Genomic DNA, 27,510 nt, shown 5'->3' with positions numbered 1-27,510 from the left:
TACGTCTGTTCAATGGTTCGCAAAGTTGAGTATGAAGAATTTCAGACATCCTGTTACCAAAAACATAGCAAACATTCTAAATATATTAGTGGAAAAAATATTAATTGTAATATTTATAGTTAAAATACCAATAACAGCACAAAGTCATGATCTATAATAATAACTGCTATGGGACCCGCGCTCGTCCCCCTCGGAACGCTTTGCAATCGGTAAAGTTCCTCCACGGACGCGTCTTCCTGCGACGCGCCACCGAGAGCACGGTGTGGCGGCTGTAAGTGAAGACCTTTAATTTGTTTTCCTCAATATAAACCACAGATTTGTAGAAGTGGGGTTATTTGTAGGTTATAGTCAGTGATCACCTCCCTAATGCTGGATGGGCGTCAGTAATGTGTGAGGGTCAGATTTTAGAGTTTACTGTAATCCCTGTAATTTGGGACTAAAATCGAAACCAGCGCTTAATGTTGATCATCGAGAGAGAGAGAATGATTATATCTATGAACGGACACAAACATAACCCTACAGAGATTGTCCTGTTAAAGAGGATCCCGGCTTAATGGGAACTGCATGCTGTATTTAGGCTATTTAGCAAAGTTTCCAGCCTGACTTTATTCTTAAAGGGGAATTTCACCATTTTTACAGTTCAAAATCTCGGCGTACTTCAGTGTTTAAGGTGTAAACAGAGAGATTCAGACTTGTTTGGTGTGAAATGGTGCAGATGTCTTTACAGTGGTGGTGATAGGAACCAGGGGTCGCCATGACTACAACACAGATATAGACCTTTACTATCCAGAACCACCAGAGAACCTACACGAGTCTTCTTAGTTTATATGGAATGTTGATGATGGAAAATAGTGGAACATCTGAAATAATAAGTTTCCTTTGGGGACTATTTTGCCTCACAGCGCCCTGCATGTTATGTATCCCTCCACCATGAATAGAATATAGGTTCTCAAAACTATCACGAAACAGTGTCTCAGTCATCAGGCAGTGAATTAATTCTCCTTTAGTAAAATCCACAGAGTGGAATGTATGTTTACTGTTGGCACACAGTTACAAATTGAATCTAAAAGAGATTATGTTTCACTGTTAGGTCGAGCAGGTTAGGTCTTCCTTATGAAGGTGTGATCAGTGGTCTGCTGATTGCTGTTCAGTAGTCAGTTTTTCTAAACTACATTTGGTCTTTTTGTGAATGGGGTATGCTTTAGCATGCTTCTAAAATAAGCTCTAGCGCAGAAATGACCCTCCAGAAGTTTCCACAGGGTGATGAATGAGAGTGACACAGCAGAAAGCCTTTAGAAACTCTACACTACTGCCAATTCAGCTGATGTTATTACTGTCTTACAGTAAGGCCTGATAACAGAACAGAGTGTATAAGATCTTAGAAATGGTTTGGATCAATTTAATACACATTCTTCCTTTACAGATGGAGGAAAACCAGTAACTGAAGGTTTACAGCCAGAATACTCACTATTACAGTCACATATTCATTTATTATGGTGATATTTATTATAAGTAGAGTCTGAGGATGTGATGTAGCTGTGCTAATTTGGATGCTTGTGTTTATGCAGGGCCAATTCAAACCTGTTGCTTTACACTCTCAGTAATAAAGGTACTAAACTGTTTCTGGGTCAGTTCCCCTCTTGACACTGGGACCCTCAAGGGTCCATCTCAGTACCTTTAGTCAGGGAGCATAACTGAACCATAATCCACTGAAATATGTTCTAAGCTGTACTGACTCCACACGCCCCCCTCTCGCCTCCAGGCTTTTATTTTACTGTTCTGTTTTGAAACATTTGGTTATAAAAAGGTACAAATACAAACTTTTCGCCTGGAAAAAACTTTAAGGTTCACAATCAGACCTTAAATGCGCTGCTGTACCTTTGAGGGAACATTTACACTGTTTGTACCTTTGTTGTAGAAATAGTATTAATGGCTGTTTTTACTGGGAATAGAATAAAAAGGTAGTCTGTGACTCAATGTGTGTGAGGAAAAAGCTCAGACAGTCCCTTTAATGCTTTAACTCCGCAGGTGGCGTCATGGAGAAGCTGCAGGGTTTCGAGTTTTGGAGGGAGACTCTGCAGTCTGCGCAGTACATCCTCGCGCCCATGGTGGAGCAGAGCGAGCTGGCCTGGCGGCTGCTGAGCCGCAGGCACGGCGCTCAGCTCTGCTACACGCCCATGCTGCACGCCCAGGTCTTCCTGAGAGATGCCAACTACCGCCGAGAGAACCTTTACAACGAAGTCAGCTCGGAGGACCGGCCCCTCATTACACAGGTCAGAGTCATAGTTGGGAGTGGACAATTGAAGCTGGATGTCTGTATCACAATAATTTTGTCAGTGATATTATGATCTCATGATATTCTGTGTTATTATAATCAGAGCTGACCATATATCACTATCATGATGAATTATGTCACATTATATGTTGTAAACCATCAGTACTTGTAGAACATTGTCCAACTGCATGTTTCATTATAAAGATAGTAAAATTAGTCCTGTTTAACTGGGTTTAGTGCTAGATACTGTTTAGAATTAAAAAAAAAAAAAGTAGGTTCTTTTTTTTTCTCTATTCCAACTGATTAGATGTCTGGAAAAAAAATACTGTGACATATCATATAATGTGAACATCAAGTATCGTAATGTTATTTTTGCCAAATTGCCCACCTGAAATTATAATAATAACAATAAATGATAGTTACAGATGGCAAAGTATCACTTTTACTTTTCCAGTACTGATATTGAAACTGACTTAGCCGATATTTCTTCTTTAAAATGTGTTCTTCAAAATGATCTATTTAAAGAATTTATGGGACAGTTATAGGGCTGGATGACATTCATTTTTCATTCTCCCGTATCCCATCCAGCACGTTCTGATATCAGCTCTATAAAAGTCTTATTAACCCTTTAATTTTAAAGGACTTTTTTTCTTTTTTTAAATAAAGTTTGATGTAGTATGTAAGCACTGCTCAAGTGGGCACATTGCCTGTTTAGCCTTCTATTTTGTAAGTTGTGTTTACTTAATAGCAAAGTAGCATTTATTTGACTGAGGGATCAGTACTCACACACATACAAGTAAATAAGCTCTCATTTGGCCAGCATACATGCTAAAAACATTAGAATTAACTACTAATTCTGAGAGCTTGTTTGTAACTGTGGTATTTATTGCACTGAGAGAGAGTTTGCTGATGTGTGTTTTTGTGTGTCTGTGTTCACAGTTTTGTGCAAATGACCCAGAAGTCTTTGTTCAGGCGGCTCTGCTTGCCCAGAACTACTGTGATGCCATCGACCTGAACTTAGGGTGTCCTCAGATGATCGCTAAAAGAGGTCAGTTATGTCTGTAAACTGTCATTACGATCCCATGTTTTGTGGGATCAGTAAAATCAAACTGCAATAAAAACACAGTGCTTTGACATCAGGCGTCACAGTGGGAGGATCTAACTGAGAATAAGACCAAAGAAAACAACAAAACATAACCACACTTGCCTGCTCTGAAACTGAGAGCTGCAGATATAAAAACTAAATCAAGAGCTAACTACACAACCTCCCTGACCAGTGATCAGGGGATGGTCCCTGTTCTCTGACCTGAGGAACTAGACAAGAGTAGACTCCTGCATCGTCTGCCCCTCTTACCTGTTTGAAATCCCAAGAGTTACAAATAATCAAGCAGCTCTTGTGAGCTGAAGTCGGGGAGTGTGATGGTCAGATTTACCAAACATGAACAGTCCTAACACAAAACACAGAGTTTCCTGTGAGCAGAGTGAGTGAGCGAGTAAAACACCAAGCAATAGAAGACCCAGCACAAGAGCTGCAGTCCCTTATAAAACATATGGAGCGCACATGTAATCTATCAGACCACATCACCCCAATAACATGACAACTTTAATAAAAAAAAATTTACGTTTTGTTTATAAATGTTTACATTCCCGAGCTCCAGTATATCTGCAGGGTCTTTTACTTCCTCAGACTCTGCTCCAGTCCTGCTGAGGTCTGTGTCACCCAATCTGTTGGTAGTTCCATGTTCAGAGTTCTGTTCCTTGGGTTAGTCAGCTTTTAGTGGTTCTACGATTATGGAGCGAGCCTCCTGAGTCTGTATGAAATTCTGGATTTTTATGTCTTTTAAAAAGAATCTTAAGACTTTTCATTTTAGATGCGAGTTCATTTTTGTTTTGGTTTTTGTTCTGGATCTTATAAGAAGAATATTAAGACTTTTGAGTTTTATTTTGGAATTTTATTTTGTTCTACGAAATTCTGAATTTTTTAAGTAGAATCTTAAGACTACTTTTTAGGCGTGTGTATAATTGAGTGTTTAAGATGTAAACAGAGAGATTCAGAGCTGTTTGGTGTAAAATGGTTCAGATGTCTTCACAGTGGTGGTGATAAGAACCAGGGGTCACCATGACTACAACACAAATATAGACATTTTATTTAATATCCAGAACCACCAGTGAACCTACATGAGCCGTCTGAGTTTATATGGAATGTTGATGATGGAAAATAGTGGAAAATCTGAAATAATAAGTTTTCTTTGGGGACTATTTTGTCTCACAGCGCCCTGCATGTTATGTATCCCTCCACCATGAATGCAGTTTAAGGTCTAAACCTTCTCAGAACGATCATAAAACAGCGTTTCAGTCATCAGGCCGTGAATTATAACCATTTCATATAGGAACTTTCTGTGAGGGAGCTTTTAAAGGTGAACATCTGGTTCCTGTCACCACCAGTGACCAGTCAACAGTTCTGACTCTGTAAGTTTCTCTAGAACTTAAACCACTCTGAATGATTTTACATCTTGATTATGCAAGAATTCTGAAAAAACAGTTTTTTCCCCCCCTGTAAGGCACCTTGAGCTGATGGTCATGAAAAGTGTGCTATAAACATAAAATGTTATTTATATATATATATATATATATGTTGTTGTTGTTATTATTATTATTATTATTATTATTATTATTATTATTATTATTATTATTATTATTACAGCTCCTATAAATGAAGTAAATGTGCTGGTAAAATGCACTGCTCAAAAAAAACAAAGGGAACACTCAAATAACACATCCTAGATCTGAATGAATGAAATATTCTTATTGAATACTTTGTTCTGTGCAAAGTTGAAAGTGTTGACAACAAAATCACAAAAATCATCAATGGAAATCAAATTTATTAACCAATGGAGGCCTGGATTTGGAGTCACACACAAAATTAAAGTGGAAAAACACACTACAGGCTGATCCAACTTTGATGTAATGTCCTTAAAACAAGTCAAAATGAGGCTCAGTATTGTGTGTGTGGCCTCCACGTGCCTGTATGACCTCCCTACAATGCCTGGGCATGCTCCTGATGAGGTGGCGGATGGTGTCCTGAGGGATCTCCTCCCAGACCTGGACTAAAGCATCTGCCAACTCCTGGACAGTCTGTGGTGCAATGTGACGTTGATGGATGGAGCGAGACATGATGTCCCAGATGTGCTCAGTCGGATTCAGGTCTGGGGAACGGGCGGGCCAGTCCATAGCTTCAATGCCTTCATCTTGCAGGAGCTGCTGACACACTCCAGCCACATGAGGTCTAGCATTGTCCAGCATTAGGAGGAACCCAAGGCCAACCGCACCAGAATATGGTCTCACAAGGGATTTGAGGATCTCACCTCTGTACCTAATGGCAGTCAGGCTACCTCTGGCGAGCACATGGAGGGCTGTGCGGCCCACCCACTGCCAAAGCAGCAGATCGCTCTCCACGGCGTCTCCAGACTCTGTCACGTCTGTCACATGTGCTCAGTGTGAACCTGCTTTCATCTGTGAAGAGTGTTGCAGGCAGCTCGCATCATGCAACTAGTTGCATTAAAGTTTCTCCAGCCTTAGAAGAAGGTGTTCTTCTAGAAGAAGAATTTCACAGACTGAAACGTTTGGTGATGAAATATTCAGAATTTGTGTTAATGGTGCTGCTGATCTCTGTAAACACTCAACACTGTTCTCTGTGTTCTTCTTTAAGGGCATTATGGAGTGTTCTTGCAGGACGAGTGGGAGCTGCTGGAGAGGATGAGTACGTTTACAGCTCCTTACTGTAATGTGCCACTGTACTAATGTATGCATGTGATATTTAAGCAGTAGAACCCAAGAGCGAGTGTGTTATCACGAAATAACATCAGGGCTGTGATTTGGTCGCCATAGATCATCACAGCCGTGCTGTTATTGGCGATAACACACTCCCTCTGTGTTCTATTGCTTTTGTTCAGCAGTTAAATAAAGAAAAATGAATAAACTGGGCCATGAATGCAGCGTTTAATATGTTTTAATGTTTGCAGTTCCTTCCACCAAATTATAGTTCCTTAACAAGCAGCTTGTTGCTATGTCAGAGTAACAAGCTCCGCCCACTTACTGCATAGCTGGCAGTTCGTTCTCCGGCTCCTTACATTCCCAAACTGTCATCACCACTGAGCAGCTTTTCAGCCGGCAGCTGTGACAGAAATGAACCCAGTACCATTCGCCAAATGTGGAGTCTGATCTTCAGAGTCTGACCAAATCAGACTGAGCCATAAAACTGACCCAATATCAAGTTCAGCTCAGTGTTGTCATTTTTTGCCAGATCAGTATTAAGGCTGCTTTGTTCCAGCCAATCTGTATAGCATCTTACAGCCCATTTAGTTTGGCAAATGGTATTGGGTTAATTTCTGGCTTATTCCAGGTTGAGCGTCTCTTACAGCTGTCAAAGTCGTTGCTTAGCAACAGCGTCTCAGTGGAGTGATGCAGTGTTTGTGAAAAACCTGTGTTGTTATGGTGAAATAACAGCACAGTTAGAATGGTTCTCAACCAATCAGCTCGCGTGGCCAGAACTACCTGTTGTACAATTTGTATTATATTGGAAGTAACATAATTTTCAGACTGTAGACGTGCAGTCATGTGCAAAGGTTTGTGCGCCCCAACTGAAATTCCATGTTGTTGTTGATTTTCTGAGTGTAAATAAGTTACACATCCCTACAGAGACACACTACTGCATATTTTAATACATAAGTACTGCTTATTTGCTGGATTTAACACACTGGGGAAAATAATGAAACATAAAATCTGTCCTGTGCAAAAGTTATGGCAAAAGTTTTGCTATTTTCCCCTAAACGTAATAAACACATTATACTACACTACATGTAGAGGATGTGTTAAGCTATTTTCAGCAGCACATTTAACTTCTGGGTGTGATTGTATGTACATATTCTTTACGTCAATTTCTCCCTTCTTTTTATTTTCCATTTTATTTTTCACTTATGTCGTATCTTCTCTTGAATATGTGTAACAGTTTTGTCTGTCTGCTCTGCCCGATTCTGATAAATAATATGAAAAAAAAAACTTCTGTAAAAGTAACTTCTGCCTTTCTTCCACAGTTAAACTAGCAAATGAGAAACTGTTGGTGCCGGTCACATGCAAAATCCGTGTCTTCCCCGAGGTGGAGAAAACAGTGAAATACGCCAAGATGCTGGAAAAGGCGGGTTGCCAGGTAGAGCCCTGATTAATCCACTGCTTTTGAATCCTGTATTTGTGTCTATGGGTTTAGTTTGTCCTCCTTTCTCCCTGTCACAGCTGCTCACAGTTCACGGCAGAACCAAAGATCAGAAAGGGGCTCTGACTGGTGTTGCGAGTTGGGAGCACATTAAAGCTGTACGGTAAGAGCTTCTATCATCGGTCAGTAGAGCTGGTCACATTTAAAGCGCTTGTATTGTGGAATGTGCATTGATTTTAAAAAAGAAAAAAGACTTTACAGGGAAATTCAAGTTAAAATGTTGGCAAGGCTGCATCTGTTGTAAGCACTCTTGCTGTTCTCTTACGGTGGCACTGCAGTAGTATCTAGAGCAGGGGTCTTTAATTAAAGTTCATTAAGGCCCAGTTAGAGAAAATATTCTCAAGCAAATGTCTGGAACATCATAATGTCTAACTTGCATCACGATTCAGTGCCATATACTGTTTACTGAAGTAGCTTAGTAGGTATATCAACTTCTATAGCATGTATAACAACGTCAAATCAAATAAAGTACAATTCAGACAAATTTGAACAACATTTGCTTCTCCACCCTTTAATGGATGTAAACATACATTTCCTGGTCTAAATGGTCCATATATGCAAACTAAGGTCGTTTTACATTCATTGTTTTTGTTATGCCACAAAAAATAGTTCAGTTCTATATCTGTTCTAAGTGGTCTCTATTCCTGTTCTGCAGGGAGGCTGTAAAAATCCCCGTTTTCGCCAACGGAAACATCCAGCATTTGAGCGACGTGCAGCGCTGTATGGAGGAGACTGGAGTTCAGGGAGTGATGAGTGCAGGTAAACCTCTGTTTCCATTCCACCTTAAATCGTGCAGCAGTTACATTTTAGCATTTAAGGTGGAACAGAAAAATTTGAATAAGAATCTTGGTCCAGGTTCGTAAAATTATGGGATTTATTGCCTTGGATGACCAGCCATTCTTTGCTGTGGAGAACACTGGAGTCCTTGGCACATCCTTTAGCCCACATACTGTAATTATTTTAGTTTACTTTTAATAATTTAACTTAGCATTAAGTTGATCAGCTTTTGTCGATTGTCAGTTTTGCTTTTCATTCCTGTGTGTCCTGAGTTTGTTTCTCTTTCAGCCAGCAATGTCTGTTTCAGTGCATCACTAGTTTGCAGCTCATAGACGAACAGGCCCAATGTATAAACTCTTTGTTTCTCTGTGTTTGTGGGAACTCAGAGGGGAACCTGCACAACCCGGCGCTGTTTGAGGGCCGCAGCCCTCCTGTGTGGGAGATGGCAGAGGAATATCTGGAGGTGGTTCAGAAACACCCGCCCTGCACGCTGTCCTTCGTCCGAGCTCACCTCTTCAAACTCTGGCACCACACGTATGTCTCTGTCAGGTTAACTGATCCTAACTGATGCTGCAGGAAGAACCTTCTTATAGTTCTTCTGCTCCTGTAGATCTGACGTTCTGCAGGGTTTACTTTCAGGTCTGATGTAATATGACTTAGTACAGTAAAAGTGAGAGTACACTATTAAAAGTACGGACAAAATTCAGCCTTGAATACGGAAGCTTCACTGCAATGGTCTCTTGTCAAGTAAAATGATCAAATATGGTCTGTAAATCTAATATTCCTCCAGTTGAGATTGTTCTTATCTTAATTTAAGATTAAGTTTATCATATTTCTTGACTTTTTTTTTTTTTTTTTAAGTGATTTTAAGTAAAATGACCTCACTATGGTGGCAGATATTTTTGCGTGAGATGAGATGAGATTCAAACCAGCAAAATTATCTGGCAGTATGGTGAGAGAATTTTACTAAACAAAATCACATAAAACAACTAAATACTGACCAGAAATAAGTTTGATAATCTATTGATCTGTGCACAACCAGCTCACAATGGGAAATATTAGATATATTGACTATATTTAAGATCATTTCACTTCACAAGGTACTATTTTTTGCAGCGTACTAGTCTTTTTGTTTTGTTTTTTTTAACCATGCTAATGTATCTTTGTCAATTTTTCTATTTGCACAGTTCCATTTGTTAGCACTGCTTGTTAGCTACTACAGCTGCACAGTAAATTGTATTTTATTGTATCATTATTAATAATTGTATCATTATTGCAATGTAAACACATTGTTAAGAGCTGTAATTACAGAATTAATCAAATGACCTCACATATAAACCACCAGTGTGGGGAAAATATATTGATGGGAGAACTTAAATCACTTAATTGGCTCAAAAACTATTCTATTGTCAGGACTCGGAGCGCCTCACCCTCCTACCCTGAGTCCTGAACGATGCAGATGAAACGCGTGTTGTTACTTATCAATTAATTCTAAGTTAAGTTGTCGTGCTAAATTATTTTGTTCTGTAATACAAAAAAGGGTGATTAAAAACAAAGGATTCTTGCAAAATGCAAAAAGGCTAATGCAGTCAAAAAGATTAAAAAGCATTCTTGCAGAAGGTTGGTGAAAAACCAAACTTCAGCCGATGGTTCTGTTGAGGAAGGAAAAGGTCATCTTCATTTATTAAGTTTCAGGTGACAAGTCGGCTCCTGGATCGCCAAAATGCAAAGATTCAACGCATTACATCAGTTTTTATGTTTTTCAAATATGGTCAGTGCCCCTCCCTGGGGTGATTTCTTCACTCCTCCTCGCTGACCATCCTAGGGTTCCCATTGGCTATCATTATATTCACTATGTTAAATTTACTTTTTGACACCTATACGCTTTTTCTGACAAGGACCATGTTTACGACTTCTCCATAATGGGGTTTCTCAACTCCGAGCTGGGCATCTTCTTAATTCTTTAAGAGTTATGACCCATTCTTGCTTGCTGCTTATCTGTTTCTTCACTAAAAGCTAGCTTGTTTTTAATAAAAAGGCTGTATTTCCCCTATCTAAGCCAGCCAGCCTTGGTTAGAATGATTCTATACTCTGTTTTAATGATTTCTAAATTAACGATTGCTGCAAACCTTTTCTTAATGATGACTCAAGGATATATTTTATCAATAAATTTCCTCACTATCTTGAATATGTAGCCTGTAAAAATACTTAAAATGTGGCTATTATTCTCACTCTCAGACCGAGCAAGCCTTTGCTGCTAGATAATTTGCTTTGAACAGCTCAGATATTAAAGCAAGATGAAGGAGAAAAAGGTGAGACGTGTTGCTTTTCTGCTGCTTACAGGTTTTCACTTGATTTTGGCACTGCTGCCAGAGTAACGCTAAATGATTGTACAGATTGGAAAACAGCACATGTATTCCGATCTGACTGATTGTATTGGATATATCCGTGTCAGGGAGTCCAAAAGAGCACAGATGTCCTTGCTCCCCAGCCTCACCCCTGTCTCCCCCATCACTCAGCGCAATGCTAGCCAGTGCATTCATTTGTCAGCTGACATAACAGAGCTGACTGATAGCGTCTCCTCCTCTGCATTCAGCTGTCCAGTGATGTTGTGTTAGAGGCAGGGTGTCAAGATTCCATGGAGCTTCACAAGACTCAGAGGAAGTGCTGGTGGTATCATGTGATGGGGTGGGTCCTAACTAGTGGTTGGAATCGGAGATGACTAAATAGGGGCAGAGGGGTGGGGGGTGGGCGGATCTACTGTTGCAGGTGTCACACATGCAAATTATGTACAAGGATGGAAACTGATGGATGTGTATTGTTTTAAATGCATCAAGTGTAATTAAGATTGTTCTCCAAGAGAAAAGTAACCTAATTCTTAAGGCAGTAAGTGTGTCTGTGTTTACATGCAAGTATTTTCTCCAATCTGATTGAATACAGAGGGTTAGTGAGGGTTTGCTGGGAACGTCTGGCAGAAGAACCTGTCAGATTGATCTTCAACTCACACCTCCGTCAGAACTTTGACCAGATATCGGGGGAGGTGGGGGACACTGACTCAGAATGGACCATGTTCCGCTCCTCCATTGTTGAAGCGGCTGACTGTAGCTGTGGTCGCAAGGTAGTTGGTGCCTGTTGGGGCGGTAATCCTCGAACCCGGTGGTGGACACCCCAGGTGAGAGATGCCGTCAAGCTGAATAAGGAGTCCTACCGGACATGGTTGGCCTGTAGGACACCAGAGGCAGCTTGCAGGTATCGACAGGACAAGCGATCTGCGGCTTCAGTCGTTGCCAAGGCAAAAACCTGGGTGTGGGAAGAGTTCGGTGAGGCCTTGGAAAGTGACTTTAAGTTGGTTCCGAAAAGATTCTGGCAAACCGTCAGGCGACTCAGAAGGGGAAAGCAGTGTGCCACTAGCACTGTATATAGTGGAGATGGTGTGCTGTTGACTTCGACTGAAGACGTCATTGGGCGGTGGAAGGAATACTTTGAGGACCTTCTCAATCCCACCAACACGTTCTCCAGTGAGGAGGCAGAGTCTGGGGACACGGGAATAGGCTTGTCCATTACTGAGGCCGAAGTCGCTAAGGTAGTTAAAAAGCTCCTTGGCGGCAGGGCTCCAGGGGTGGATGAGATCCGTCCCGAGTTCCTCAAGGCTCTGGATGTTGTGGGGCTGTCTTGGCTGACACGCCTTTTCAACATTGCGTGGACATCGGGGGTGGTGCCACTGGATTGGCAGACTGGGGTGGTGGTGCCTCTTTTTAAAAAGGGGACCGGAGGGTGTGTTCCAACTACAGGGGAATCACACTCCTCAGCCTCCCTGGTAAGGTCTATGCAGGGGTACTGGAGAAGAGAGTCCGGCTTATAGTCGAACCTCGGATTCAGGAGGAGCAGTGCGGGTTCCGCCCTGGTCGTGGAACACTGGACCAACTCTTTACCCTCTCCAGGATTCTGGAGGGTTCATGGGAGTTTGCCCAACCAGTCCACATGTGCTTTGTGGATTTGGAGAAGGCATTCGACTGTGTTCCCCGGGGTATTCTGTGGGAGGTGCTTCGGGAGTACGGGGTACATGGCTCTTTGCTACGAGCCATTCAGGCCCTGTACAAACAAAGCTGGAGTTTGGTTCACATGGCCGGCAGTAAGTCAGACTTGTTCCCAGTGAGAGTTGGATTCCATCAGGGCTGCCCTTTGTCACCGATTCTATTCATAATTTTTATGGATAGAATTTCTAGGTGCAGTCAGGGGATGGAGGGTGTCCGGTTTGGTGACCTCAGGGTCACATCGCTGCTGTTTGCAGATGATGTGGTCCTATTGGGGACATCAGGCTGTGAACTTCAGCTTTCACTGGATCGGTTTGCAGCTGAGTGTGAAGCGACCGGGATGAGGATCAGTACCTCCAAATCTGAGGCCATGGTTCTCACGCGGGAAAGGGTGGAGAGCCCTCTCTGGGTCGGGGATGAGCTCTTGCCTCAAGTGGAGGAGATCAAGTATCTCGGGGTCTTGTTCAGGAGTGATGGTACAAGGGAGCGGGAGATTGACAGGCGGATTGGTGCTGGGTCAGCAGTGATGCGGGCTCTTTACCGGTCTGTTGTGGTACAGAAAGAGCTGAGCCATAAGGCAAGGCTCTCGATTTACTGGTCGATCTACGTTCCCACCCTCAACTATGGTCATGAGCTTTGGGTAATGACCGAAAGAGTGAGATTGCGAATACAAGAGGCCGAAATGAGTTTCCTCCGCAGGGTGGCTGGACTCTCCCTTAGAGATAGGGTGAGAAGTTCGGTCATCTGGGAGGGACTCCCGTAGAGCCGCTGCTTCTCCACGTCGAGAGGAGCCAGTTGAGGTGGTTCGGGCATCTTGTTAGGATGCCTCCTGGACGCCTCCCTTGGGAGGTGTCACAGGCAAGTCCATCGGGGAGGAGACCCCGGGGAAGACCCATGACATGCTGACGTGACTATATCGCCCAGCTGGCCTGGGAGCGCCTCAGAATTCCTCCCAGGGAGCTAGTGGAAGTGGCTGGGGAAAGGGAGGTCTGGGCCTCATTGCTGAGGATGCTGCCCCCGCGACCCGAACCCCGGAGAAGCGGAAGAGGATGGATGGATGGATGGATGGATGGATGGATGGATGGATGGATGGATGGATGGATGGATGGATGGATGGATGATTGAATACAGTCTGATTACAGATTAAGACTGAAGGGTTTATTCTCACTCTACTCAACAATCTGATAAAAATCTCTGTTCATATTCTCACTACAAGTAGATGATACCATGACAACCAGCATCACATGAGTCCAGTCAGAGTGAGATGAGCAGCAGTGGGCAGCGTTTGTGTTTTTAATTGTTTTAAAATGATGTCAGACTCAAGAAAACGCCCTTTACATGTCCTTATTAAAGAAGCATTCTCAGACACACAAGCTGGATGTCCGTCCCACTGCCGTCTTTTAAAGATCAGAGTATAAACTTCGTCTCCTCTGTAAACCAGTTTCTGCTCAGCAATGTTGAACGGTATAAACTTTCACTATGACGCAACACACATGCAGAACGGACTTAAATTTTCCAATAGGGAGTGTAATCAGATACAGGCGTTTACATGGTTATTATTTTTCTATTTCACAAGTTCTTTACAGGATTAACCACTTGGTTCAGTCAGATAGAGATTGTATTCTGAATGGCCTCAATTGGACATATTCTATCAGTCGGATTGTTAACGGATGATTAGGCTACATGTAAACATGGCTAGTAATGTCATACTACATCATTACAGGAGAAAGTAACATGTTAATTTTTACCATATTACCCTGAACTCCAGCTGCAAACCATCAGCACTAGTAAATATTTACCACACAGATGCTTTTTAATTCAGTCAGTATGATCAGTGTTTTTTTTTTTTTTTGCTTTTTATTTTTTCTTTTCTTTTTTCTTTTACCCCAATCAGACTGCAGATCCATCAGGACCTGAGGGAAGAGCTGGCCAAAGCCAAAAACCTGGCAGGAATAGAGGAGGTGAACAGACAGCTGAAGCAGCGCTGCCAGGTACACACAGGAGGAGAGATCCACTACACTGCCCACAGCGTCTGGGCTCAGCATATTGTAGTTTTCTTGCTCTGAGGTTCACTGAACATTTGTCTGGGTTTATGTACCAGAAATGTTCAGAATTAATTTTGACAGTTTTTCAGCCTCTCTTTATCCCTTATAACTAAACAGTTTGTGTTTTTGTTACTGTACCTTTAAACCTGGAAGGGTTAAATGAGCTCTGTTCTGATTGGCTGTCCTGTATTCTGCCTCATTTATAAGGCTGACCGGGCTGAAACACTCATAAGTTCAGTGTGGGTGGGTGGGACTAAATTGCTGCAGGCTGAATATGCGGATATATGTAAATTAGTTGGGTTTTTTTTTTGTGACATCACAAAAACTGAATTCAAATTGGCTGTTTTTGCTGCTTGGACTTGGCCTTGATATTTTTAACAATGTTATGCAGTGATGACTGATGCAGTGACTGATGCAGTGACTGATGCAGTGACTGATGCAGTGACTGATGCAGTGACTGACTGTGATGCAGTGACTGTGACTGACTGTGATGCAGTGACTGTGACTGTGATGCAGCGACTGACTGTGATGTAGCAACAGTAATGACTGATGCAGGGACTGTGATGCAGTGACTGATGCAGTGACTGACTGACTCATGACTGTGATGCAGTGGCTGTGATGCAGTGACAGATGCTGTGGCTGTGATGCAGGGACTGTGATGCAGTGACAGTGATGACTGATGCAGTGGCTGTGATGCAGTGACTGACTGTGATGTAGTGACAGTAATGACTGATGCAGGGACTGTGATGACTGTGATGCAGTGACTGATGCAGTGGCTGTGACTGACTGTGATGCAGTGACTGACTGATGCAGAGACAGTAATGACTGATGCAGGGACTGTGATGCAGTGATAGTGATTGACTGTGATGCAGTGACTGACCGTGATGTAGCAACAGTAATGACTGATGCAGGGACTGTGATACAGTGACTGTGATGACTGATGCAGTGGCAGTGACTGACTGTGATGCAGCGACTAACTGTGATGCAGTGACTGATGACGGATGTAGCGACAGTAATGACTGATGACTGTGATGTGACTGCGATGCAGCGACAGTGATGCAGTGACTGTGATGTAGCGACAGTAATGACTGATGACTGTGATGTGACTGCGATGCAGCGACGGTGATGCAGTGACTGTGATGAAGCAACAGTGATGACTGTACTGTACTGTGTGGTTTCAGAAGGAAATGGCCAAAGAGGAGTCAGAGAGGCATCACACCGGACTGCCTCTCCCTCACTGGATCTGCCAGCCCTACGTCAGACCTGCGTTAGTAAACTCTCTCTGATTTTATTCCCGAACAGACACAGCTAAATTTAATTCAGACTGTCACAGCACAAAGATCATCATTAAACAGGAGGAGAATCAGTTAAGACCACATTAGCATTATGACGGAAATCAAGTCTGGGACTAGTAGTTATTTTAGATACTATTTAGATACTATTAGTATTTTTATTAATAGTAGTGAATAGCAGTAGTAATTGATGATGATGATGATGATGATGATGATTATTATTAACAATGCCTGTGTTTTATTTAAGTGTTATTCATACTTAGTAAAAACATATTTCTTTACTTTAGCATCTGTTTTTGTTTTTTCCTTTGTGTATTTTTATGTATTTTATTCACCTTTAGTATTTTAAGATTTATTTTTGAATGCTATTAATATATCCCCTTTTCTGTTATGTATTTATTGCATTTTTACTTGTTTTATTTTTTTAACCTTTTTATTTATTGAAATAACCTTTGAATTAATTAATGAATTAGATATATTATTTATTTATTTTTATAGAAGTTTCAAACTTGGCTTGACCAATCAGATTTTAGAAGTGTAACTGTTTATTATATAATAGTAATTTTATTTTGTTATCAGAAGAGAAAGAAGAGTAGTTATGCTTATTTTAATATATCATCCCTGCTGGATCAAAACCTCGAATCTCCATTTTTGCCCTTTTTTAAGCAAGATTGATAAACTTTTGTTCCATGATATTCCGTTCAAGGTAAAGATGTTTTCTTTTGTTTTTTTTATTTTTTTCTTTCTTTCTTCTGTTAAAGTTTTTTCTGCTAAATGCACCGACAACTGTGATGTTTTGTTTGTAAAACTCTCTAAACCTGTAATCACACATACCAGCCGATCAGTTCTGACTCTGTTTTTGCAGGCCGAAGGATCCGGGCCGGGAGAACGGTCAGAAAGCTCTGCAGATGAAGGCGGTGAGCATGAAGAGGGCACTGGAGGACAGCGACAGCCCAAATGACTCACTGTCCAAAAACAAGCAGAAGAAGAAAGCCAGGAACCCCCACAAGAACTTCTGTCCTGAGCTGAAACGTGAGTGTTTATGATGACCCAATGACACAGCGGTCATAAAACAGCTACAGCAGGGACTGTGTCAGGGACAGTCTAATCTTCTGCGTAAAGGGCCATCTCAGCTCACTCAAGCACATCTGACTCCACTGTTGTAGTCAGTAGGTCTCAGTTGTCAGGTCCTCGCTCCTGCAACCACAGCGGCCCTTTGGGGAGAAGATTAGAGCGTTCAGGTAGAGACAGACAGTCCTGAGCAGAGAACTGAACTCAGAAGCAGCTGCTTCAAAACCAAATGTTATACTTCTGAGCAAGAGGTGAAGCTTATAGTGACCTGTCTCAAGGGTCCAGATGAGCTTCTGTAACAAGAAGGTGAGACATTTTGAGATAAATGTGGGCAGAAATGAGCTGAGAGTGAAATTTCTAAACCAATTCTGCATCTCTTGAAGGCGGAGCTCAAAGAAGGGGCAGTAAGCCTCTCATTAGCCCAAAGCCCTTATAGGGAAGTCTGTCCACTTGGAGTTTTTCCCAGGTGGTGATTTCCGCTCATACAAGACCAGCCTGCTGTCTCTGAATGGACAGAGACCTAAAAAACTGAAACTGAAAGTTGCATGTTTCAAAATCTGGCAAAAATCTGTTGCACATAGATTTGTTGTAATGTTGATCTCAAATCGCAGGCTGTTTTGGCTAATATGCTTGTGGCTTTAGCAGATTGGCTATTTTAATTGAATGGTGGGACTTTCCCTGCCATATTGAGCATCACTAGCTTTCATTTTTCAACTGCTCATTTTGTCTCCTCCTCCTTTATAATGCCTCTATGTTAGCCCATGGGTTTAAGTTAGAATGGCTAAAAATCAGAGGAGTTTGGGAGTGGAGTTTATAGGGTTCATACTCTTGTTAGTGATGGATTTCAGCACCAAAAGCTCACCAAGTTGTTCTCAGACATGTATCCTTGTTATGAGATTACGTCCAGCCCTCTTAGACTAGTTGTTGACTCGGAGTGGACTGATTTACACTATATTGCCAAAAGCTTTCACTCACCTATCCAAATCATTGAATTCAGGTGTTCCAATCACTTTCATTGCCACAGGTGTATAAAACCAAGCACCTAGGCCTGCAGACTGCTTCTACAAACATTAGTGAAAGAATGGGTCACTCTCAGGAGCTCAGTGAATTCCAGCATGGTACCATGATAGGACGCCGCCTGTGTAAGTCCAGTCGTGAAATTTCCTCGCTACTAAATATTCCACAGTCAACTGTCAGTGGTATTATAACAAAGTGGAAGTGATTGGGAATAACAGCAACTCAGCCAGGAAGTGGTTGGCCACGTAAAATGACAGCGTGGGGTCAGCAGATGATGAGGCGCATAGTGTGCAGAGTCAATCAATACAGACCTCCAAACTTCATGTGGCCTTCAGATTAGCTCAAGAACAGCGTAGAGAGCTTCATGGAATGGGTTTCCATGGCTGAGCAGTTGCATCCAAGCGTTACATCACCAAGCAGCATGCAAAGCGTGGAATGCAGTGTGTAAAGTGCTGTTACTGGACTCTAGAGCAGTGGAGACATGTTCTCTGGAGTGACGAATCACGCTTCTCCATCTGGCAATCCGATGAAAGAGTCAGGGTTTGGCAGTTGCCAGGAAAATGGTACTTGTTTGACTGCATTTTGCCATGTGTAAAGTTTGGTGGAAGGGGGTTTATGGTGTGGGGTCCATAAAGACATGGATGAGTGAGTTTGGTGTGGAAGAACTTAACTGACCTGCACAGAGTCCTGACCTCAGCCCCACAGAACACCTTTGGGATTAATTAGAGTGGAGACTGTGAGCCAAGTCTGACCTCACAAATGCGGTTCTGGAAGAACGGTCAAAAATTCCCATGAACACACTCCTAACCCTTGTGAAAAACCTTTCTCTTACTCAAGTTCATATGCGTGTGAATACTTTTTGAACAATAGTGTATTTTAATGTCGTATATCTGCCTTAAAAACATTTTATCACCAACAGTTTCAGTTGTGCATTAGGACTGGGCGATATAACAAAATAATTAGCATGATATTTTCAAGCAAAAAAAAGCCATGATTATTGATTATTTCTCTCCATACACACAGTAACACATTTAATAATGTAATAACTTGAGTAACCCAGTGAAAATGAATGAAATGAAGAATGGTTTCTGGTGTGACGATCAGTCCTTAGTGATTTCCTGAGGTTCTCTGCCCCTCTTCATAGGCTCATAACTCCGGACTCGAACCTCAGAGACTCTGTTCAGACTCGAACCTCAGAGACTCTACTCTGACTCGAACCTCAGAGACTCTGTTCGGACTCGAACCTCAGAGACTCTGTTCGGACTCGAACCTCAGAGACTCTACTCTGACTCGAACCTCAGAGACTCTACTCTGACTCGAACCTCAGAGACTCTACTCTGACTCGAACCTCAGAGACTCTACTCGAACCACTTGGACTCTCGCCTCAGAGACTCAGCTCAGGCAGTCACCCCAGAGATCAAGTCTCAGACTCTCACCTCAGGGACTTGAGTCTTGACTCTGCCTCAAATCTCCAGAGTCAACTAGGACTCAAACCTCAGGGACTTGAGTCTCGGACGCAAACCTCAAAGACACAACTTTGACTCCCACCTCAGAGACTCGGATGTTCACCTCGGTTTCACGTAGAATGTAGATGGACTCACGACTCCACCAGCTCCACACGGTGAGAAGCAGATGACGTGTATCTCAGCCCCTCTTCATAGGCTCATAACTCCGGATATGAGTCTCGTATGATCTTGTCATAAGATGGAATGAAAAGGGTGGCTCTACAGATTCAGGAAGTGTTTGAACTGGATTTCTCAGCTTGATCATCACAAAGATATTAGTAGAAACATGAGAAACATTGAATTTGACATACCAGCATGTTCATCAATCCCAGAGGGTTAACAGTAAATAACAGTAAATAGTCTTTTTATTCTCGCACCGATAATCACCTTTTACATATTACTGAGCCCCACCGCCCACTTGTAATATGATGTAGTGTGTGTGTATATATGTATATGCAATACAAGGGCACACACACACACACTTGTATTGCTATACTTGTGAGGAGCCCATGTCATTACTATGATAAGACTATATGAACTTTTGTTCAAGTGAGGACTGTGAGAATTGTGATGTTTTCACCACAATTACTTTTATTATTTGAAAACAGCAGAAAAATAGCCTTTTGGATACTGAGCTTAAGGTTGGGTTTAGGTTTAGGTGTAGTATTATTTAACTACAGTAACACAAAAATCAGTAGAAACCTATGGATGTTCTCATATGTATAGTAAGACAAATGTTTGTGTGTGTGTGTGTGTGTGTGTGTATACATATAAGTACTACAAGTGGCTATGCACACTGTAACTCTTCTCTTTCTGCTCTGCAGCCAAATACATCAAATGTGAGCAGTGTGGAAACCCTAAAGTAAGTAACCACATTCTTCCATCTTTAGATTCTCTTTAATGGTTATTTTAAAATGTGCATGTTTTATTGCACTTACTCTAAATACGAAAGTGTTAGGAATTAATTAGGCTTATTTACTGCAGGTCAGTGTTCATAAGGCTACATAACATCACATAAAGCTATGTAAACATTTATAAAGGCTTATTCCAGTCAGCAGCAGTTCTGATAAAGGCTGCTTTTGTCGACTGCAGCGTCAGGTTGACACAACACCTGTTTGTTTTTGCAGACTTGGTGTCGTAACACTTTCTGGGGTGAAAGTTCAGCAGGTTATGACAGCTGGCTTTATAGCTCAGTGTGTTTATGGTGTTGATAATGTTACTCAACTAATATGAGCACTTTAAAAAAAATGCTCTGACGCTGTTTTGCTGACACTGAAACTTAAATACTCTGTTGTGAAGGTTGTGATACTGAGACTGTGCTATGACAGAGTTCTGTATCATATTTGTGCTCATAAGATCTTTATGAAGTCCTATAGCAATGCCCTGAGACAGTTTGTTTTCTTTGATCTTACAGTAAAGTGACTTTTCTGAAGTGTTTTTCTGTTTCAAGTTATAAATCATAACAGAAAAGCCAAAGCAAGTGTTTTCAAAAGAGTAACTTTACAGGAAAGGTACTTTTAGAGTATTGCTATTGGTCCATTCTTCATGAAATTTGGACACAATATAAAGGACAGGCACTGCATTCAGATGATGTAAAAAACTAAAAATCTGCAAAAATGGGGTACATTGTTTTTCTTTGGACAGCAAGGATATTTTATTTGATTTTCCCTAAAAACCTGAAATTGAAATCTGCATGTTTCAAAATCTGGTAAAATCTGATGCACATAAGTTGCTTGTCATTTTTGGCTGAAATAACAGGTTGTTTTGACTAATATGCGCCCATATCTCCACACTGAGAGCTTTTTCTGCATGTGGCTTTATCTGATTGGCTATTTTAATTGAATGTTGGGATTTTACCACCACATTGAGAATCACTGGCTTTCCTATTAATTTTTCCTTATACGGGGGCAGTCAAGACTTTCCCACCACGTTGAGCATCACTAGCTTTCCTATTCATTTTTTCTATACAGGGGCAGTTGTGGGCTGGAGGTTAGGGAACCAGCCCTGTGACTGGAAGGTCGCTGGGTTGATCCCCTGAGCTGACAGTACATGACTGAAGTGCCCTTGAGCAAGACACCCAACCCCCAACTGCTCCCTGGGTGCTGCAGATAGGGCTGCTCACCGCTCCGAGTGTATGTGGTGTTTCACTGCATGGATACGTTAAATGTGGAGGTGAAATTTCCCCATTGTGGGACTGATAAGGGTCTATTAATCTAATCCTAATTTAACTACTTAATTTTGTCTCTTCTTCCTTTATAATGTCTCTATGTAGATTGAAATTTGAAAAACAATATAAAGAACAGGCAATGTGTTCAGATGATGCAGAAAAAATCTGCAAAAATGAGGATACATGTTTTTCTTTGGACAGTGACAATATTTTCACTAAAATGGAAAGTTTGTACAGTTTGTCTAATGAAAAGCTGCTTTATGAGGGCACGTCTTGTCTTACTTTCTCTGCGATGCTGCTAGAAGAAATTCCTTTTCTGTGCATAATATATAGTTCTCAGTGAAAAGCTGTTTTGATGCACGACATTGTCTGGATCATGGGCTGTCCCTTTCAACCCCAAACCTCCAACATTGTTATGAATAAAAAAGAAATCTTTAAATACCAGCTAAACACTCACACTAATAACTGCCTGAAGTTCTTAAGAGGTCAAAAAGGAGAGTCTTCAGACGCTGAGTTTGCGGAAAGAGGGGAAAAATGCTTCTTCTGTATTTCAGCATCAAGCGGCACAGAGAGACCCGACTGCACAAACTGCAGTACAGTGATCCACACAACAGTTTATACCATTTATCTGGGGTAGTTTGATTTCCCCCCCTCAGATTTTGATATAAGCTCATTCTATAATAGGTGCATCTCTTCGTCCATCGGTTTGGTCATTGCATGATGAGCTCACTCCTAAAAACTGGTTTCACCCAGTTTTTACCAGCCTGCTTCACCTTTCAAGGTCAACTTGCCCCTCTTCACTGTGTCAGTAGGTACACACAGGCCTGTCTGTGAACCCAGCGGCTTTCCAGTGTCTACAATCTTCTATGCAGACAGTCTAAGGCCGACCCTCTGTGAGAGAATTAATATCCTCTGTTAGCCAACACTATATTTGGTTATTGATTACAATATCTAATCTGTTGGATCACTGATTAATGGACTATTTATTCAAAATCTCTGTAAACAGTTTCAGGCCATTTTGTGACGTCCTTAAGAACAACTTGGGTTAGAAATTTTATCAGGTTTAAAATGTCTAGTGTAATATTTAAATAGTTGTGTGTGAAATAGACACTTAGAAACAGGAGATGAGCTGTGAAATACACAGCGCTGTTGAAACGCCAGCTGTTGTAAGGTGTCATAACTGTGTGTTAATTACACTTAAAGTCAGCAAAAAGTATCACTTGATACTTAAGTCAACAAAATTGTATCAGAACTGCTGCTGTCTGGAATAACTTTTTATAAATGTTCATGTAGATTTACGTGGTTGACATGCAGCCTCATTAACTGTGACCTGCAGTGAAGTGTTCCTCTTGTTTCAACCGTTTCTCTCTTTTACAGGGAAATAAGTGCGTCTTTAACTTGTGTCGTGGCTGCTGTAAGAAAAAGGCTTACAAAGAAGTTGCTGATTGTCCAAGTGAGTATCTCAGACAGAGTGACGAGCTCTACTATATGGATTATGGAGGCATCGGTTAAAGGGAAATTTCATTGTCTTTTTCCGCATAATTAACTGTCTAAGATGTAAACAGTCATTCAGAGCGGTTTAGTGTGAAACGCTGTTCTAGAGAAACTTACCGAGTCAGAATTATTCACAATGGTGCTGATAGGAACCAGACGTCCACCTCCTAAAAGCTCCCTCACAGAAAGTTCCTACAGGAAACGGTTATGAATTCACTGCCTGATGACTGAGATACTGTTTTATGATAGTTTTGAGAACTTAAACTCCATTCATGGTGGAGGGATACATAATATGCAGGGCGCTGTGAGGCAAAATAGTCCCCAAAGAAAACTTATAATTTCAAATATTTCTTATAATTTTCCATCATCAACATTCCATATGAACTCAGAAGACTTGTGTAGGCTCTCTGGTGGCTTTGGATAGTAAATAAAATGTCTACATTATTGTCAATCCATATCACCACCATTGTAAACACATTTGAACCATTTCACACCAAACCGCTCTGAATCTCTCTATCTCAAGAACTAAACTATGTGTGAATTTTGAAATATCACATTCCCCTTTAATCCTCTCCATGCAACAGCCAAATTCTGCATAGTAAAATATCTTTGTAAAATCTAAAAATTTTAACAATTCAAGCTGTTAATAGTGAATAAATTCAGTTGTGAAGACAGTAACCATAACACGCAGCCTCTGCTGTCCTGCTGCTTAAACCGAATACTGAATTGACCTGTTAATTCTGGTCTGAAGGTCACGGCTTGAGATTCAAAACCAAGGCCCAGAAGCAGGGGAGCTCAGGAGTGAGCAGCGGACAGATAAACGGAAGTAGCTCTGTCCAGACAGAGCCTTGTGCCACAGTACCCGATCAGCCTGCAGCCCAGGCTCTGGCCTGAAGAAGGCCAAGGAATATTTACTCCTCATTGCAGTTCTTACTCAACATCCAGGAGCTAAAATGGAACTTTTAGCATCCACTGTGCAAAAGGAACTCCTACATGCTGTAAACGCAACAAATGAGTCAAACCAGAGGCTCTAGGCTTTATTCTGCCCTACAGAGACAAAGAGTGGGAACTATGGCATCAATGAGAACAGCTATAAACGCTGCTTCTAGGTTGTGTTCCTCCTTACACTTATGTACGTTTACAGTTACAGACTGTAGCCCATCTGTTACTGCCTCCCTCTGCACCCACTGGCTTCTTTATGAGAAACCCCTCCCTTGTAACTCCACCCACTGGCCACTTTATCAAACTCCTCACTTGTAGCTCCACCCACTGGCTACCTTTTAGAAACCCTCTTGGTAGCTGCACCCACCATCAGCAGTCAGTTTCTATTGGCTTGGATGTTTTGGGATGTGGCTGGTATAGTGTAGTGGGTAACACCTCTGCTTTCTATGCTGTAGACAGGGGTTCAGTTCCCTGCCTGGACAAGTACCCTACACTACACCAATAAGAGTCCTTGGGCAGTCCTTAGATGTTTCTGAGAAAATGACCAGTGAATGTAGTAGGGCTGAAAGATTAAGAAAGTGCAGTTTTTAAATCATAATAGCTGCAATTATAAAAAAAAAATGCTTTTTCAAAAATGTCTTAATCTTTAAGAGGGGATATTGAAATTTTAGAACACCGAGCTTGAGAACTGCCTATAGGTGAGTAAGACCCATCAGAGGCAACCAAACCTCCGAGTGCTGGGACATCACAGCCATAACTTATTGGCAGTTTGGCTCACTGCATTCAAGCCTCAAGCCTTGTTCTGAACTTCTTGGCCAAAAGAATTTATATATTGTAATCACAATTTAAACTGTAGTTGCAGTATTTGCCAGAAAAATTGCAATTAGATATTTTCCCCAAATCATTCAGCTCTAGAGTGAAGGCACCAGGGAGTTTCTCTCAAACTGGCAACTTGTACATGATGCTCATCTCGGTGGATATATTTTGGTAATTCCAGCACATTTGACTCAGTAACAGAACTTTTATGCTGTTTTTCGCTTCCGTAGTTCCCACTCTGTTCTGTTAGGGCAGCACTGCAGGCACCCATTGCTGCCTGTTGCTGCTGCTGCTGCTGCTGACCTCTGGGTGAAGGACTGTGTGGTCTGTGGAGATTTCTGGGACTCTTGAGTTACTAGAGGAGAAGAAAAGTACAACTCCTCCATGTTCACCTCTTTTCAGGGCAGTGGTTCTTCAACTGGAATCTCATTTTTTGCTCAATCCCAGTTTCCAACATATGGATGTACCATCTGGGGGTCCCACCAGAGCACCACTGATGTAGGGTGTATTTTGCAAAGCAGTGTTTAAGTACAGCTGGATAATTTAAGCCCAAAGTGAGGACTAACAGAAATCTCGTTAACCATTACATTCTTAAAAAAGATGGTTCTTCAAGGGGTCTTTATTCAAGAAATTGGTTATGTACAGAACAATTTCTCAAAGGACGTTTTGCATGGTTAAACAGTTCTTTGCCTTGTTAAATGGTTCTTCAGATTGATGGGGAATGTGCTGTAGATGGTTCTGTATAGCACCAAAAAAGGTTCCACTATTGATACCAGCCAACACACCCTTTTGCTAAGGCTGCAGCCTTTGGGCTTAAAGGGACACGCCAGCGTTTTTCAGCCTGATCTCCATCGTACGACCAAATACTAGGCAGTGCTTTTAATGTGTTGATTGAACTTTAACGGTTGAGTTCTTTTAAGTTTCCCGAGAAAACTGCTTTGTGAAACACACACTGAGGTTCTTTTTCGCCTTTTTAAACATTAATTTAATTCTAGTATTTCCTTCCCTGAATCGGCCACCGCTGAGGACAAATCACATCATTTGTGGGTTGATCTCATACCAAAGTCACGTTTCACCCTCTTCTGGTGAACGTACAGTGAGCCGAACCGCTGTAGTAGTGCAGTGAGAAACCAGGGGTTATTACAGAGCTGGGTTTATTGGTTAATATGCTGAGCAAAAAATTAAGGCAATTTAGTCTCAGAAGTCAGATTGATAACCATAAATCTAGCATATGTCCATGAACATCACTGTAGGCTTGCATAATGAAGAAATCCTGCTCTGTCATCTGGGGACAAAATCAGGACTGTTTGTGTGCTAAAGGCATTTTTCATAAATCAGGAGTGGGTTATTTTATTTAAGCCTGTTTTTAATGTTTAATGAGTTTTTATAAGGAATTAAAACATTTTTAAAACTGCTGTGATCTGTTTGACTCTCTCCAAATGATTTCTCAAATGCAGTTTGTTTTCTCTGGGTAATCAGGTGAGTTTCACATATTTTCAAAGCAGGGAAATTTAAATGATCTGAATCTGTTAGTTTTTAATTCTGATTTTTATGAAGTTATATTTGTAATGACATTTTTCAGTTTTTAGATGAGATAAAAAATTGCAGTGATGTATAGTATAGAAAGCCTTTCCAGTGATTTTCAAAAAAAAACAAAAAAAACAATTGAACTGTTAAGTGTCCCATGACCCTTTAAAATTAGTATGTAAACTGTAAATATATGAAAATTGAACAGCAAAAACAGTTTGTTCTGAGCTTGTCCTAACAACCGACATCAAATCAAATCATGTTTATTGTCACATCACATTTACACAAATGGAAAGTGAGTGAAAATCTTCAGTGGGTAGCCCCCTTATAGAATTTAAATACAAAAAAACTAAATATGTAAGAAAAAAAAGTGTATATATATACACATATACATACACACACACACACACACACACGCCCTAAATATACACCTCCTCAGGCTACAGCAGTTTAGCTCCACCCACTCACACTGAAGTTATAAAGGGTTTCAGCTCCAGTGCTTTTTGATTGAGGTGCAATATAGGACAGCCAATCAGAACTCATTTACATATATCAGTCTTAAACACAGTAACAAAAACAGCCCGTTTAATTCTAAGGGATAACGAGAGATTGGAGAATGATTTATTCTCTCTGAGAATCCGTCTCAAATGAATTACTATTATTATTAACCAGATGTCCACCTCTAAAAGCTTTCTCACAGAAAGTTACTACATGAAATTATGAATTCACTGCCTGATGACTGAGACGCTGTTTTATGTTACTTTTGAGAAGATTTTGGCCTTAAACTTTATTCACATCATAAACATTTCATATAAACTCAGAAGACTCATGTAGGTTCACTGGTGGTTCTGGATATTAAATAAAATGTCTATATTTGTGTTGTAGTCATGGCAACCCCTGGTTCCTATCACCACCACTGTAAAGACATCTGAACCATTTCACAACAGACCCCTCTGAATCTCTCTGTTCATATCTCACACACTGAATTATGGAGGATTTTTGAAAAATTGGTGGAATTCCCCTTTGTGCATGCCCCATATCAACACTATAATTAAAACAGCAAAACATCCATCCATCCATTTTCGAAGCCACTTCTACGTCAGGGTCGCGGGGGGTGCTGGAGTCTATCCCAGCAGTCTTCGGGCGGAAGGCACAGCAAAACATCTGTATGCAAAAATCTAAGACTGCATAAAGTAAAATTAGACAAATTGAGATTTAATTTTTAGAAAATAATTTGTAGACAAATTTAAGCACTCAGTTGGTGGTCTGCTAGACAGTC

At 41.2% G+C, this 27,510-nt stretch overlaps 1 protein-coding gene across 2 annotated transcripts; it reads left to right on the top strand.

The window, feature by feature from the left end:
- Nucleotides 1-214: 214 nt before the first annotated feature.
- dus1l (dihydrouridine synthase 1-like (S. cerevisiae)) lies at nucleotides 215-26,122 on the top strand. 2 transcript variants are annotated; one of them, XM_017713743.2, is made up of 14 exons: nucleotides 215-271; nucleotides 2,029-2,273; nucleotides 3,215-3,323; nucleotides 5,985-6,035; nucleotides 7,369-7,481; nucleotides 7,565-7,647; nucleotides 8,200-8,303; nucleotides 8,708-8,855; nucleotides 14,250-14,346; nucleotides 15,582-15,667; nucleotides 16,558-16,724; nucleotides 20,110-20,147; nucleotides 22,830-22,905; nucleotides 23,698-23,840. In XM_017713743.2, exons 2-14 carry the CDS (start codon nucleotides 2,037-2,039, stop codon nucleotides 23,838-23,840), a joined length of 1,452 nt encoding a protein of 483 aa, XP_017569232.1. In that variant the 5' UTR covers nucleotides 215-271; nucleotides 2,029-2,036. The 2 variants fall into 2 exon arrangements, with proteins under 2 accessions (XP_017569232.1, XP_037400866.1); XM_037544969.1 differs by lacking the exon at nucleotides 215-271 and having other exon boundaries at nucleotides 2,037-2,273; nucleotides 23,698-26,122.
- The last annotated feature ends 1,388 nt before the right edge of the window (nucleotides 26,123-27,510 follow it).

The sequence above is a fragment of the Pygocentrus nattereri genome, chromosome 14 (genome assembly GCF_015220715.1).
Source record: "Pygocentrus nattereri isolate fPygNat1 chromosome 14, fPygNat1.pri, whole genome shotgun sequence".
In the NCBI taxonomy this organism is placed as follows: domain Eukaryota; kingdom Metazoa; phylum Chordata; class Actinopteri; order Characiformes; family Serrasalmidae; genus Pygocentrus; species Pygocentrus nattereri.
This window is presented reverse-complemented; position numbering and strand designations above follow the sequence as displayed.

What these genes read in the sequence shown, in the direction of transcription:
- dus1l (XM_037544969.1), top strand. Translation starts at nt 2,037, where the DNA reads ATGGAGAAGCTGCAGGGTTTCGAGTTTTGGAGGGAGACTCTGCAGTCT. An exon ending in TGGAAAAGGCGGGTTGCCAG is followed by an intron (nt 7,482 to 7,564) that starts GTAGAGCCCTGA and finishes TCCCTGTCACAG; the next exon opens with CTGCTCACAGTTCACGGCAG. An exon ending in AGAAGTTGCTGATTGTCCAA is followed by an intron (nt 22,906 to 23,697) that starts GTGAGTATCTCA and finishes TCTGGTCTGAAG; the next exon opens with GTCACGGCTTGAGATTCAAA.